Below are 14729 nucleotides of genomic sequence, written 5' to 3'. Positions count from 1 at the left end.
CCGCAATTATTGCCTTAAGGTCCTCAGGAAAAATTGTTTAAAATATCCACACTTTTTGATTTGATTTGATTTGATCTTCACAAATCCTTAAATTCTAAGGAAACTCCACTTAATTTGCCATAATTATCCTTAGGAAAAATTATTGTAAAAATTATCGGATATTGCCTTGTTGGTCCTCAGGAAAATTTCTCTAGAATTATTCTAGGTTCTGAAGAAAAATTCCTTAAAAAGTCTAAAATGATTGACTCGTTGGTTCCAGTTAAAGTTATTTAAAAACACCCAAATTATTGCCTCAGGAAAAATTCTGCAAAAAATCCACAATTATTGCCTCGATTGACCTCAGAAAAAATTATCTAAATTTTTCCATATACAAGCCCTACAAACCAACAGTGACATGTATATCAAATTTCAGGATTTCAGCTCTATTCCTTAACCCAATACCAAATTTACTATCATATAATACGCATATCCAAAACAACCGAACCATTATAGTAGGTATTTGCAAAACCCCCACCTGATCTCAATTCCAGATACAAACAGAGACAGCAACATAAAATTTCGGGATTCCGGCTCTGACCCTTTACCGAATATCTAATATAGTGCCACTTAGTACTTTTCGTATAGTTTTAATACCTATTTGCTAAATCGTTCTATATCTCAATGCCAGGTAACACAGAGACTTCAATATCAAATTTAAAGATTTCGGCTCTATCCCTTCACCCAAGACCAAATTCAGTACATTTTAGAACTTTTCGTACAATTATAATACACATTTCCAAAACCACCTCTATATCTTAACCACATACACCTACAGAGTCTTCTATATCAAATTTCGAGATTTCAGCTCTATCCCTTCACCCAAGACCAAATTTAGTACATATTAGTACTTTTCGTACATTTATAGTTCACATATCCAAAAAAAACCCATATCTCCTTTTCAGATACCAAGAGAGTCCTCAGTGTAAAATTTGGGGATTCCAGCTCTATATCTTTACCTAATACCCTATTCAGTACCACTTAACACTTTTCAAACAATTATAGTACATGTTACCAATAGAGACCTCAATATTAACTTTCGGAATTCTAGCTTCAATTTAAGTATTCATTTCGAGAACCATTTCATATCTCAACTCTAGATAACAACACAAACATAAATATCAAATTGGGGGATTCCAGCCTTATCTCTTTATCCAATACCAAATTTAGTTCAATTTAGTACGTTTCGAACAACTATAGCGCGCATTTCCAATCCCACCTCCAAATCCGAACCTCGAATACCAACAGTTACCCAAATATCAAATTTCAGAACTTTATTCCTATCCCTTCGCCCAATACCAAACATAGTGCCATTTTGTAATTTTCGTACAATTTTCGTACAATTTTCAGACCACACACGAACAGCGACCCTAATACCATGATTAACACTTCAAGCACTATCTCTTTACCCAATACAAAATTGTACCAAATATTGTACTATTTAGTACTTTTCGTGTACATATGATACACACTTCCAAAACTACCTCTTTATCACAAACCTAGCACTAAAAGGGACTCCAATATCAACATTTCAAAATTCCATCTTCATCCGTCCACCCTAAAACCAACTATTCCAATTTTAGTACAATTTATTACAGTGCGCACACTTAGGACACATTTCCAGAACCACCTTCATACTTACTTTTCAACCCTCGTAGCAAATTTTAAGTTTTTCGCTCTATCCGTCCACATAAAATAAATTGTACCTTTTTAGATGTTTAGTACCATTTTGGAACTTTTCATAATCTTAAAGTTCGAATTTCCAAAATGATGTGGTACATTTATCCTGCACTTCATCAGTGACTCACATTCGGAATTTCATAACGTTTGTTCAAAATATTAATTTTTTTTTTGTTCCTTTAAGTATTTTTGTACCCTTTTAGTACAAACTTCCAGAAACTCAGCCTTATCACACACCTACCCACCAAGACTGACTCTCGTAAAACTCATGACTCGTCCGCTTCGTCTGGGCGTTGATTCTCAGTCAGTTATTTCAGTACTTTACAGATTATTATCTAAGGAAAAATTCGTTAAAGTTCCACAATTATTTCTTTGTAGTCCGACTTTGTTTTCGGAAACGATGCATATTAAAAAATGAATAGCTGCAATTCCGTGTTGAGTTGTTTTTATATCTCCATTGATTTTTTTCAAGTCCCTTAAACTTATCTATTCATTAACAAAAACAAACACTTGTGTAAACTTCAGGCGGAAGTAAAAAAATTGACTACGCAAATTGACAACATGTCCTAAATCTGCAGCATTGTTCAGATTGGTATATAAATACAAATTATGTTAAAAAAAAAAATAAAACGTGCTACTGAAAATCAACAGCGGATAATTTAAAAATGACAAAAATCAGCACTTATATTGCACTTGGTGGTAAGAAGAAAAATTATTCAAAACATAAAAACCTATTAAGAATTAAAATAACTTTTTTCTAGTTCTGGCCTGCCTTGTACCCTCTTCGCATCAAAGTACTGCCCGCACTACAACGGTTTGCAATAACTGTCCAGGCGGACAACTTGAAACGGATGTAAATCGTTTAACGACACTTATACTTTGTTACAATCGTCGCGGTTTATTGGGTGTTTTACCCATAAGTTTATTACAAATCAATGCCGCCAACCTACAACTTGAAGAACTGCACAGAAGTTGTTACAATGCGGTTCCATCAAATTGCCGAGATCGAGTGGCGCCACAGACCTGTTCTGAAATTGTTTGCACAACGGATCGTATGCGTCGGCTAGCCGCATCCTATAATAGAATGGAAATTTGCAACGGTGGTCCACCGAATGATCTTCAGGTGAGGGGTGTTTTAACCCTTGTCGGATCACTATTGAATACGGTACTGGGATTGCTGAATCCGGTCATTCGATTGTTATGTTTGGTGTAGAGGGGTTATACAAACATATGTAGGTTTAAAAAAAAAAATATTCTCAAAATGTTTAATATACCTTCGAAAAACTAAGCAAAAAAATTGACTCTTTTTTCGATCAAGGCAATAATTGTGGATTTATTGAGAACTTATTAATGAGGACCATCAGAACAATAATTTAGGAATTGTGAAGAGGTCCACGAAAGCAATAATTGTTGATTTTTCACAAACAGGTCCCCCAAGGCAATAGTTGGGCAATTCCCTAAGGAATATTATAGAAATTCCTTTGGAATTTTAAAGGATTTTTCCTGAGAATCATAAAGTCAAAAGTCGAGGATATTTTAAGAATTATTAAGAGGACGATCAAGGTAATATTTATAGATTTTTCGAGAATTTTTCTGATGTCCATCAATGCAATAATTGTATGTTTTTAAAATAGGAGGAGGAGGAGGATTTTTAAGGATTCTACATAGAGGATGAGATAAAAAAAACTGCAACCAAGTCAATTTTTACTTTTTTTTCATTTTATTGAATGAAAGCAAAAAATGTCGGAAGTGTCATAACAATTTAGAATAAGTTTTGATTTTTTCGAATTGTCCACCTTTGGCACGAATTATGGCCTTCAAACGGCCTATGAAATCGTCACACGCTGGCCCATACCCGGCGAAGCGCTTGCTTAAGGTAATCGAAACTTTGGTATTTTTTAGTGCCAACCTTGCTTTCCAAAATACTGCAGACACAATAGTCCAACGTATTGGTATCCGGAGATTTTGGTGGTCATTGTGCGCTGGAAATGAAGCGAGGAACCTCATTTTGTTGCCATTCTTGGTATCGTATTGGTATCCGGAGATTTTGGTGTCCATTGTGTGCTGAAAATCAAGCAAGGAACCTCATTTTGTATCCATTCTTGGGTGACGCGTGCTGAGTGTGATGTTGCTGAGTACTGTTGGAATGTCCAAGGTCTGCTGCCAAAATGTTTATGTGCCCAAGGCTTTAATACACCTTCCAGGATATCTTCGCGACAATATTCGGCATTTATTCTGATGTCACGATCAATTAATACGAGCAGAGAGCGACTATAGACAGTTATGGCGGCCCACACCATCACAATGGCCGGCGCTTGAGTTCTGGTGGCCAACAGAAGGTGCACATTTTCAGCTGACCTCTTTGGCAAGTTAACACGATCATTTTGTTTGTTTACAAACTGTTGGACAACGAATGTTTTCTCATCGGAGAAAACCAAATTCGGCAGTTCACCACTTTCGACCAGCAAACAAGCGAAGCAACTTTTTAGCTCTTTATTTGAGTCAATTTTCTTTCTGTTGCGGAGTAAGTTCTTGCACTTTTTGGAATTTTAATGGCTTTACCCCGAGCTGATTTTTCAATAATTGCCGAATTAAATATTGTGGTATGTTCAGCTCACGAGCCATTTTTCGGCCACTGCGACGCTGCGATTCAGTCGCTACTTTACTTTTTGAACCATTTCTGCTCTTTTACTGTTTTCTTCCGTCCACTTTCTTGACGTCGGGCTACGCTACGAGTATCACGGTAACAAGACATGGTACGAGACACAAAAGATTTATTCACATTTAAATGCTGGATTGCTCTAATGATAGCCACTTGTGGTTTTCCAGCCAAATATAAAAAAAATCCCGCTAACACGCTTGAATTTTATCAAAATAACTTTTTTTTGGAAAATTCTCACCAAATGCTTTTGTACGCTTGTAAGCAATATAATGACCTGTCACTGGAATAATTTTAACAGTTGTCGGACGAGTGGCTTAGAAATGACAGCAGTCTGAAGTTGGTTGCAGTTTTTTCATCTCACCCTCTATGTACTTAATGTTACTTAATTTGGTATTGGGTATTTCTTTAACCAGCTGAATTTCTGAAATTTGATAGTGAGGTCACTGTTGGTCCCTAGTGTTTACATACGGAGGCGTTGAAATAGTTTTGGACATATAAATTCGATGTGGGTCCATTTCTTAAACCCTGCTCGGCAATCTTCAAAATAGAAAATGTTGAGGACTTTTTGTTAAAAGTTAACATTTTTCTAATAGAGTTTTTTTTCAGATTTCTTAATTTTTTTTTTATGGACCAACAATGGCCTACTTTTGTGAACCCAAGCTCTTTTCAGGACTTCTTAAGAAATTGTAAAATATAAAGAAAATTGTGTAATTATTGTATTAATTTTATTCACTTATTCAACATTTATTAACAGTATGAGAGGAAACAACTAATCTAAGTAATAATTTTACAACTACCGATCTACCGGCCAAAGAGACCAAAACCACCAGAGAGACCACCTAAATTTGCGGAGAGCCCAAGGCCACCGTTGCTCGATGAAGCACCATAGCTTCCTGACGATCCATGATTTCCACCACCAATTGAGGCAGACAGACCACCTAAATTAAGTCCGAGGCCAGAACCTCCATAACTACTGCCGTGGGATGATCCAACTGAGCCGCTGTAACCTCCACTATGCGAGCCACCAATACCTCCATTATGAGTTCCCTTGGAACCATAAGATCCAGAGTTGCCACTGGCACCAATAGACCCAGAGAGTCCACCTAGGCCAAGAGAGGCACTGCCACCATGGCTGGATCCACTGTAGCCACCATTATGCGAACCACCAATGCTAGCACCAATACCACCAGTATGAGTTACCTTGGAACCATATGATCCACTATGTGTGGATCCAGAATTGCCACTAGCACCAATAGATCCGGAGAGTCCTCCTAGGCCAAGAAAGGCACTGCCGCCATGACTGGATCCACTGTAGCCACCACTATGAGTTCCAGCAATGCTCGCTCCAATACCTCCATTGTGACTTCCCTTGGAGCCATACGATCCGGAGTTGCCACTGGCACCAATGGAGCCCGACAGTCCTCCTAGACCAAGAGAGGCACTGCCACCATGACTGGATCCGCTATAACCACCATCATGCGAACCACCAATGCTAGCTCCAATTCCTGCATTGTGAGTTCCCTTGGAGCCATACGATCCGCTATGGGATGATTCAGAATTGCCACTGGCAGCAATAGAAGCACTGCCAACATTACTGGAGCTACCACTGTAACCGCCTTTGTGTGTGGCATCCAAACCAGCAGATAAACTTCCACTGGAGCCATGAGATTGTCCCTTAGCGCCAGAGTTGCCACTGGCACCAATCGATCCAGAAATTCCACCTACATGCGCCTCTTTGTGGCCACCACTAACGCCAGCACTCAATCCACCATGGGAGCCACCAATTCCAACTGAACCACCTTTGTGGGCTGCATTTAGTCCAGCCGAACTTTGTCCTTTGGAAGATACGGTAGCTTGACTTGCAGCGGAAGCTAAAGCAGATGAAACACTGGAAGCAACAGCCTGGGAATTTGCGACGGCAGAAGCAACTGCATTGGCGGCAGCGGATGTAGCCGATCCACTACTGAGGCCAGCGGCGGAACCTACGCCAGTAGCTGTGGCAGATGCTGCAGCTGAGGATGATCCAGCTGCAACATGGCTTGTTCCAGAAGCGTTGCCACTTGCAGTACTTGTTCCTTGACTGGAAACCGATCCAGTAGCAGAGCCATGAGCAATACCACTTCCAGATCCTACACCAGCAGCGGTTGCGGATCCACTTGCAGTAGAAGCAGATCCAATTCCACTGGCTATTGATGATCCATGAGCACTTCCACTTGCACTTCCAGATCCACCGCCAGAAGCTGTTGCGGATCCACTTGCGGCGCTAGTTCCTTTGAGGGATGCTGATCCTGTTGCGGATCCGTGAGCTGTTCCACTGACAGATGCTGATCCATGGGCAGAGGCAGACCCAATACCATTACCACTAGAAGATCCTACCCCAGAAGCTAATCCGGATGCAGTGCCATACGAGCTACCACTTGTAGTGGCAGTTGCTTGGGAAGTACTTGTTGCCGCACCTTGACTTGTTAATGAGCCATGAGCATTTCCACTGGCTGTTGAGGATCCAGTTCCAGAAACTGTAGAAGTGCCAGTGGCGGTAACTGAACCTTGAGCAGAGGAGGATCCAGTAGCGGAACCAGAGGCTAATGCCTGAGCAGAGGCAGCCCCACTTGCATTAGAGGTACCAGATGCGGTAGCATGAGCACTGCCGCTGGAACTTGCTGAACCATGAGCCGAAGCAGAACCAGAGGCGTAGCCAGCACCACCAGCTGATCCAGATCCCTTTGAGAGTGATGAACCATGAGCATTGGCCTGATTAAAAAAATATAATTACAATCTCTCTCTCTAAAATAAAGTCCAGTCAAGAAACCAACCTGATTTGAGGCGGTCACAGCGGAGGCAGCAACCTGGGCATAAGTGGCACCCGAGCCATGAGCTGCGCTCGATGTGCTACCATAAGCCGAGCCCGAGCTAGTACCTGAGGCAACACCATTAGCCGATGAAGTGCTACTGGCAGATCCGGTAGTGGCAGATCCACTACCAAAACTTGTGGTGGATCCATGGCTGGTGGCACTGCTTTGGACAGTGGAGGAGGAGGTTACCTGTGTTAAAGAAGAAGAACATATTGATGAGCCTTAACTCCCTTGATTTATCCACGGATGACTCACCTTAACTATGGACGAAGAGGACGAAGATGATGTTGAGGAAAATCCAGCGGAACCCTGGGCTGAGCCACTGCCAGATCCAGAAACTGTAGACGTGCTAGTTGTGGTACTTGTTGTAGTTGTAGCCTTGTTTCCATAGCTACCTTTATTACCACCTGCTCCAAAGCTGCCAGAGGCGCCACCGTAATTTCCTTTATTGCCAGCGGCGCCACCTTTGTTGGCACCACCAAAATTCCAGGAAGCACTACCCTTATTAGATCCACCATATGTTACCTTGTGTCCGCCACCGATACCAGCACCAATGCCGCCGGAAGTGCTACCTTTGTTGTAGGCTCCTGTGTGAGAACTACCAGACACAGTAGCGCTGGCGGAAGAAGTTGAGGTGGAACTGCCTCCAATGCTACCAGCCACACCACCTTTATGTCCGCTACCAATGCCAGCTCCAAAATTGCCAGAAACACCGCCCTTGTTGGCTGAACCATAGCTTTGTTTATGACCCCCACCAATACCGCCTCCGATGCTTCCAGAAGCACCACCTTTGTTGTAGGAACCTGTCTGAGAGCTGCCTGACACAGTAGCGCTGGCGGAAGAAGTTGAGGTGGAACTGCCACCAATGCCAGCTCCAAAATTGCCAGAAACACCACCCTTGTTAGCCGAGCCATAGCTTCCTTTATTACCAGCACCAATACCGGCTCCTATGTTTCCGGAAGCACCACCTTTGTTGTAGGCTCCCGTGTGCGAACTACCAGACACAGTAGTGCTAGCAGAGGAAGTTGAGGTAGAACTGCCACCAATGCTGCCAGCTAAACCACCTTTATGTCCTCCACCAATTCCTGCTCCAATGCTGCCAGAAACACCACCCTTATTAGCTGAACCATAGCTACCTCTGTTACCACTGATGCCAACGCTTCCAGATGCACTACCCCTGTTGTAGGCTCCGGTATGGGCTGCACCAGAGTAGCCTCCTTTGTTAGCAGAAGAAGAGACACCTGAAGTGCTTGTGGTTACAGAGGAACTTGAGGACGAAGTGGAACTGCTTCCAATGGCGCCCAATTCAGCATCTTTAAGACCACCACTAATTCCAGCTCCAAAGCTTCCGGAAACACCACCCTTGTTGGCGGAACCATAACCACCTTTGTGACCACCACCAATACCGGCTCCTATACCTCCGGAAGCACCACCTTTGTTGTATGTTTCTGAATGTCCAGAACCAAGGATGCTAGAGACACCAGTTGCACTGGCGCTAGCAGAAGCAGTAGACGAGCTGGTAGAACCAGCTACATTTTCGCCACCAACACCAGGCCCACTAATGCCAGATGCACCACTAATACCCGAGGCAACTCCTTTATGGATGTCACTTAAACCTGCTCCAATGTTTCCAGAAGCAGAAGCATCAGCCGTGGCAGACGAAGGAGCTCCAATGGCGCCAGATCCACCATAACCAACTTTGTGGCCACCATCTTGGATTGTGGCTCCGCTGTGAGAGGCTCCAATATTACCACTTAATCCACCCAAGGAACCACCAATGCCAGCTGAACCCTTTGAGCCGCTATAAGCTCCACTGGCTTGTCCATTGTGAGACGTACCAATACTTCCACTCAATCCACCAAGATTAGCACCAATACTGGCAGATCCTTTAGAGTCACTGTGGGAGGTACCAATACTTCCACTTAATCCACCAAGATTGGCACCAATGCCAGCTGAACCCTTTGAGCCACCATAACTTTGACTCGTTGCGCCGCTATGAGAGGCTCCAATATTGCCACTTAATCCACCCAAAGAGCCACCAATTCCGGCTGAACCCTTTGAGCCGCTGTAAGCTCCACTGGCTTGTCCATTGTGAGAAGAACCAATACTTCCACTTAATCCGCCAAGAGAAGCCCCAATGTTGGCAGATCCCTTAGAGTCACTGTGGGAGGTACCAATACTTCCACTTAATCCACCAAAAGATCCACCAATGCCAGCTGATCCCTTGGAGCCACCATAACTTTGGCTTGTGGCTCCACTGTGAGAAGCTCCAATATTGCCACTTAATCCACCCAAAGAGCCACCAATGCCAGCTGAACCCTTGGAGCCACCATAACTTTGGCTTGTGGCTCCAATGTGAGAGGCTCCAATATTGCCACTTAATCCACCCAAAGAACCACCAATGCCAGCTGAACCCTTGGAGCCACCATAAGCTCCAGTTGCTTGACCATGAGAAGCTCCAAAACTTCCGCCAAATCCGCCAAGATTGCCACCAATACCGGCCGAACCGCCATAACCTCCCTTCTTTTTACCTTCAAGACCCGCAGAGATACCAGATCCCAGGAATCCACCATTATCACTACTGGAACCGCCAATATTTAAACCTCCGCCCAGGCCACCAAGGTTGCCACTTAATCCAATGCCATAAGCTGCATAAATACACAACATTGTAATTCCGTCTAAACTCAAACTTTGCCCGAACTCACCATTGGTCAGAGCCACTCCAATCGCTAATAATCCAAATACCGTTACGCCTCTCATCACTGTCAATAGAACTATGTTTCAAAATTTCCAACCGCCGGCTTCTTTTATAGAACTTTGCTGAGCCAAAAAAATATATTTTTAATTTTTTGATAATTTTCTTTTCCTTCTATTTTTGGCTATCTTACTGTCGCACGTTTGTAATTGACCATAAAACAAAAACAAGAACACAACAAACGTATCCAAAAACTGGTTCCTTTCTTTTGTCTCTTTTTTTCAGCTGGTTCTTCACACAATTCTAAGAAACGGATTAGCATAATTTGATCGATTTTCTCATGATTATTTAAATGTGATTTTTATGATAGGCCACTACTAATTTCGTAGCGCCTGGAGCTTCTCCATCTATTTTCTAAAACGTGCTACATATTATCATTAACAGATGGGTCCATAATTACAAGAAATCTAATCCAAAATCTGTCATGACGTAAAGGTGGCTTTAACGCGACACAAACATAAGGCGATGGTCATTTTTTTTTTTTTTTTTTTTTTTTTTTTTGAAAATATTGTATATATTTTGTTAATTTTGAAACTCACGAACAATTCTAGGTGTTCACACCCACCTAATGAACAAGTAAGCAAAGGCTATAGCCGTGCGGGGCCGACCATGTGATATGCTACAACACTAAAATATGTTAGAAGCCCCTTTATGTCCAAATCCATTTTGGAAGATTTCTCTTTTGAAATTTTTCTAAATATATTGCGGACATCTTTGATAAGAATAGGCCTAGCCCTTCTGAGCCTAACCCTACCCTTGTGAAAATTTGGATCGGATGATAATTGCAATCTGTATATAATAACCCTAAGCTGTGTTGTAAGGATGGAAAAGTATTACAAAATATACACTTCAATATTAAGTCAAATTGAAACCAGTAAAGAAAGTCCTAAAGTCGGGCGGGGCCAACTTTATGATATTTGCTAATTTAGTAGAGCTCCGCATAACAATTAAAAGTTTTTATGGGAGAATTCAATCATCCACCCTCTGATTAGAATTATAATTTAGAGTTCAAAAGACTAAAATGCCGAAGCATTTGTATCTTTAAATTCGGACTTGTATTGCCCATTTGGTGCACAATTCAAAGACATAGCAGTGTAAAGATGGGACAAGACAGAGTCAAGAATAGAATTTTGAAAACCAATTTTTGGATTTTTCAAACGTTTTTTTATCATTTTTTTCTATAAACGTGTTTTTTTATATTAACATGGTCCTATGAACTGTTATCTAGATAGTATAGCCACGAACCATTTGCTCAGAATGCATTTTGTCTAGTCTTTACCATTTTAGGTCTTTGCACAATTAATTTGAAATCGGATAAAGATATATATGGGAGCTATATCCAAATCGGAACCGATCTCGATGAAATTTAGCAAAGGAATTTCTGAGCTGCATTTGATATATTTCCCTAAATATTGTTGTTACGGAGTGCATATTACGGCTGTGGGTAACAAATATTACAAATCGGATGAACCGTATATATGGGAGCTATAGCTATATCTGAACCGATCTTCACCAAATTTGGCATACTAACTTCTAGACTCAATTCGGAGTAAGTGCCAAATTCCATCCCATTGGGCAAATATTAGACGTTTGGTGCACAATAAAAGGTAAATCGGACGAAGTTATATATGAGAGCTATATCCAAATCTGAACCGATCTCGATAAAACTTTGCAAAGGTATTTCCGAACTGCATTTGATATATTTCCCCAAATATTGTTGTTACAGAGTGCATATTAAGTCGGCGTCCAAACAAATGTTGTTTGGAAAATTTCATCTCAATCGGATAATAAATGCGACCTGCATTTTGTTCACAAGAATACATGGACAGACGGACTGACATGCATAAATCAACTCCCTCTCCATGTTACAAATAAATGCACAAAGACATAATACCCTTATGAAAATATGAAATAATAAGTATCACAAAATACTACAACATATATTAACGTCATTAATGGCATCTTTTTATGCGATTTTTTTAGATTCTTTCATTTTAAGCCAATAGGAGATTCTGAATTGACAAAATCTGTCAAAATCGGTCCAGCGATTCTTGTAGTATAAGCATTCTAGCTTACATCGCTTTCCTTTGTATACGCATTGTATATATATCGCTATATATATATCCGATATATTTACTATCGGCATCTACGTAACGGTCAGAATTAACTTTTCATCGGGATTGAAAATATTCGAGGTTTAATGGAAAATTTGACTTTTAGTTAACACAAATGTTGTGGTCCATTACACCTACTAAATATTACCCAATGACCATCCAAATTGGAAGAATTCAGCCCAGACCTAAGCTCTAGCTCCATGCATGCTCCCGCACATCTCTGTGGGTCTTCAAGGTTAAAAGGAGCTTTTGGCGGGTATTGGTGGAAATCTTGGTAGGTTAGGGGGAAATAGAGCAGACTCCCACAGCGGACAGGATAGTGGAGCTTATGGTGGCTCTAAGTGCTCAGCAGGCACTTCATTGGGTCGATTATCTTCCAATAGTAGAGCCTTTCACACTGGAGCTACAAGACCCTTGCTCACAAAATATGCATTAGTAGTTGTGAGACACTCTCCTGCCCTGCCAAATAAACTTCAAATGCAAATCGAGAGAGAATACATTTACTTTGTTTAAACTTATTCGTTCGAGGGTTCTACCGACTACGGATAACTGGAAATATTGGTGCTTTACATAATGACCAAACGAGTCGAGCTTAGGGTGTCTCCAAGGCTTCAGCTGGAAGAATTGGTTCTTCTCACAATGGACAAGCCAGTGGAGCTTGTGGTGGCTCTAAAGGATCAGCTGACATTCGTGGCACTTTGGGTGAATTAGGTGGAATTTAATGGATTCTCATAAAGTGTGACGCTTATGATGTTTCTAAGAGTTCAGCAAGTATTGACGGTGGATATGGAATCATTGGCGTTTTCTATAGTGTTGAAATGAATGGACCTTACAGTGGCTCCAATGGTTCAACTAGCATCCGTGGATTACGTGGAATACTGGTTCCTTCCACAGTGACTCTAAGGATTCTGCCAATATTAGCACAAATCTCTTTGGATTGACTGACCATATTGGATATATAATAATATGACCACTTATATTGGTGCCGGCCACAGCACAGATGTTGGTGGAAGTCATGATGTACTACTTGCATTGGTGGTTATCATAAGGATACTGCGTCTGCCTCTGCTGGCATTGCTGGTAATATTGGCGGATCATATAGGAGTAGCGAGTCTGGTACCATTGGAACAGGAATTGATAGAGGCCACATAGTTGGTTATGGCGAATCTAATAAGGCTGGCACATATGTTGAGTTTGTCTTTTATGTCTGATTTTGCAGCTTTTGCAGGCATTGGAGCCTGTATAAGTGGCATTCGTAAAGGAGTTGCCCCGAGGAGTTGATAACAAAGGTTATTATGATGCATCTAGCAGCATTGGTGCTGGTAGTGGTTACGGAAATATAGCTGGTTTATCATGTTCCACCAGTGCATATACAGCATCTACTAGCGCCAGTGCAATTGGTGTCTCTAGGCTCCTTGGTTCTGGCATACAGGAGCATACAACAAAAGGATGGTATTTCGGAAGTTATAGGTGTCTGTATAGGGGGTGGCCACAAATAAGGATGGTATTTCCGGTGGTCTTGTAGCTGAAATTGGTCGTGACAAGTCACACTGGAGTCTACAACAAAAGTGGTGTTTTCGAAAACATTGGAGCCGGTTTTGGCGCAGGTAGTACCGGTACGGGATGCTACAATAAAGGCGGGGCTTTTGGAAACATTGGAGCTGGTCATAAAGGAAGCTATGGTTCAACCAACAACAGCAAAATTTGTGGTTGCTTTGGAGCTGGTACTGGTATCAGACACAGAGGCAATGTGGCTTGTATCTTTAACATCGGCAGTATTTCTGGTAGCATTGGAGCTGGTACTAGTGTTGGACACAACGTTAATATGGTTTGTAGCCCTGAGGGTATTTTTTCCGTAACTCCATGTGGCAGTGCTTTAGTATCGGGTAGCACCCATACAGGAGTAGCCGGAATTAGTAGTGCTCACAAGGCCAGCTATGATTCCACTTACGAAGCGGTGTTTCCAATATATGTCACCGTTTGGTGTCTGTGGTTGAGAGGAGGAGCTGGTTTTGGAAATCTTCACTATAATGGTTAAAAGTACTGAATGGTACAGTATTTGGTACAATATTTGGTACTATAAATAGGGTATTGGGTAATGCTGAAATCCTGAAATTTGAAATTAAGGTTTCTCTTGGTATCTAATATTGAGATATAGAGGTGGTTTTGAAAATGTGTACTATAATAGTACGAAAAATGCAAAATAATACCTAATTGGGTATTGAGTGAAGGGAAATTTTATTTTGTGGTCTCTGTTGGTGTGGAGATCTGATGCTAGTATAATTATATTTTATAACAGCTCAATTTATTATTTTTTTTATAAATAATCAAAAATTCAATACTTGATATAAATTACAACTTCAACGGTGTTAAAAAATCAACATCAATATTGACTGTTGCATTGACAAGCTGACAAACTGACTACTTGCTGCAACTTATAATGAATGCAGCGACCACAACAAACCGATAATCATCATCATTAAATGATTGGAAAATAAATTATAATTTTTATTTGCAATAACATTAAACGTTATTAATTGCATGCAGATGGCAGATGTTCCGAAATAAGGTAGGTCATACGAAGGGAAAGGGAATTGTTGTAATCATCGATTATTGACGAATAGAAATAG

The 14729-nt window shown here is 41.2% G+C and overlaps 1 protein-coding gene across 1 annotated transcript; it reads right to left on the bottom strand.

The window, feature by feature from the left end:
- Positions 1–5179: 5179 nt before the first annotated feature.
- LOC101900999 (fibroin heavy chain-like) lies at positions 5180–10026 on the bottom strand. The gene is made up of 3 exons (XM_059129828.1): positions 7486–10026; positions 7192–7431; positions 5180–7129 (listed from the first exon to the last, which is right to left on the bottom strand). The coding sequence occupies exons 1-3, from the start codon at positions 9988–9990 to the stop codon at positions 5180–5182; spliced, it is 4695 nt and encodes a 1564-aa protein (XP_058985811.1). The 5' UTR covers positions 9991–10026.
- Positions 10027–14729: the final 4703 nt, after the last annotated feature.

This window comes from Musca domestica, unplaced genomic scaffold, assembly GCF_030504385.1.
Source record: "Musca domestica strain aabys unplaced genomic scaffold, Musca_domestica.polishedcontigs.V.1.1 69, whole genome shotgun sequence".
Taxonomy (NCBI): Eukaryota; Metazoa; Arthropoda; class Insecta; order Diptera; family Muscidae; genus Musca; species Musca domestica.
Note: the sequence above shows the minus strand (reverse complement) of the source record. Positions and strands in the feature narration are given on the sequence as shown.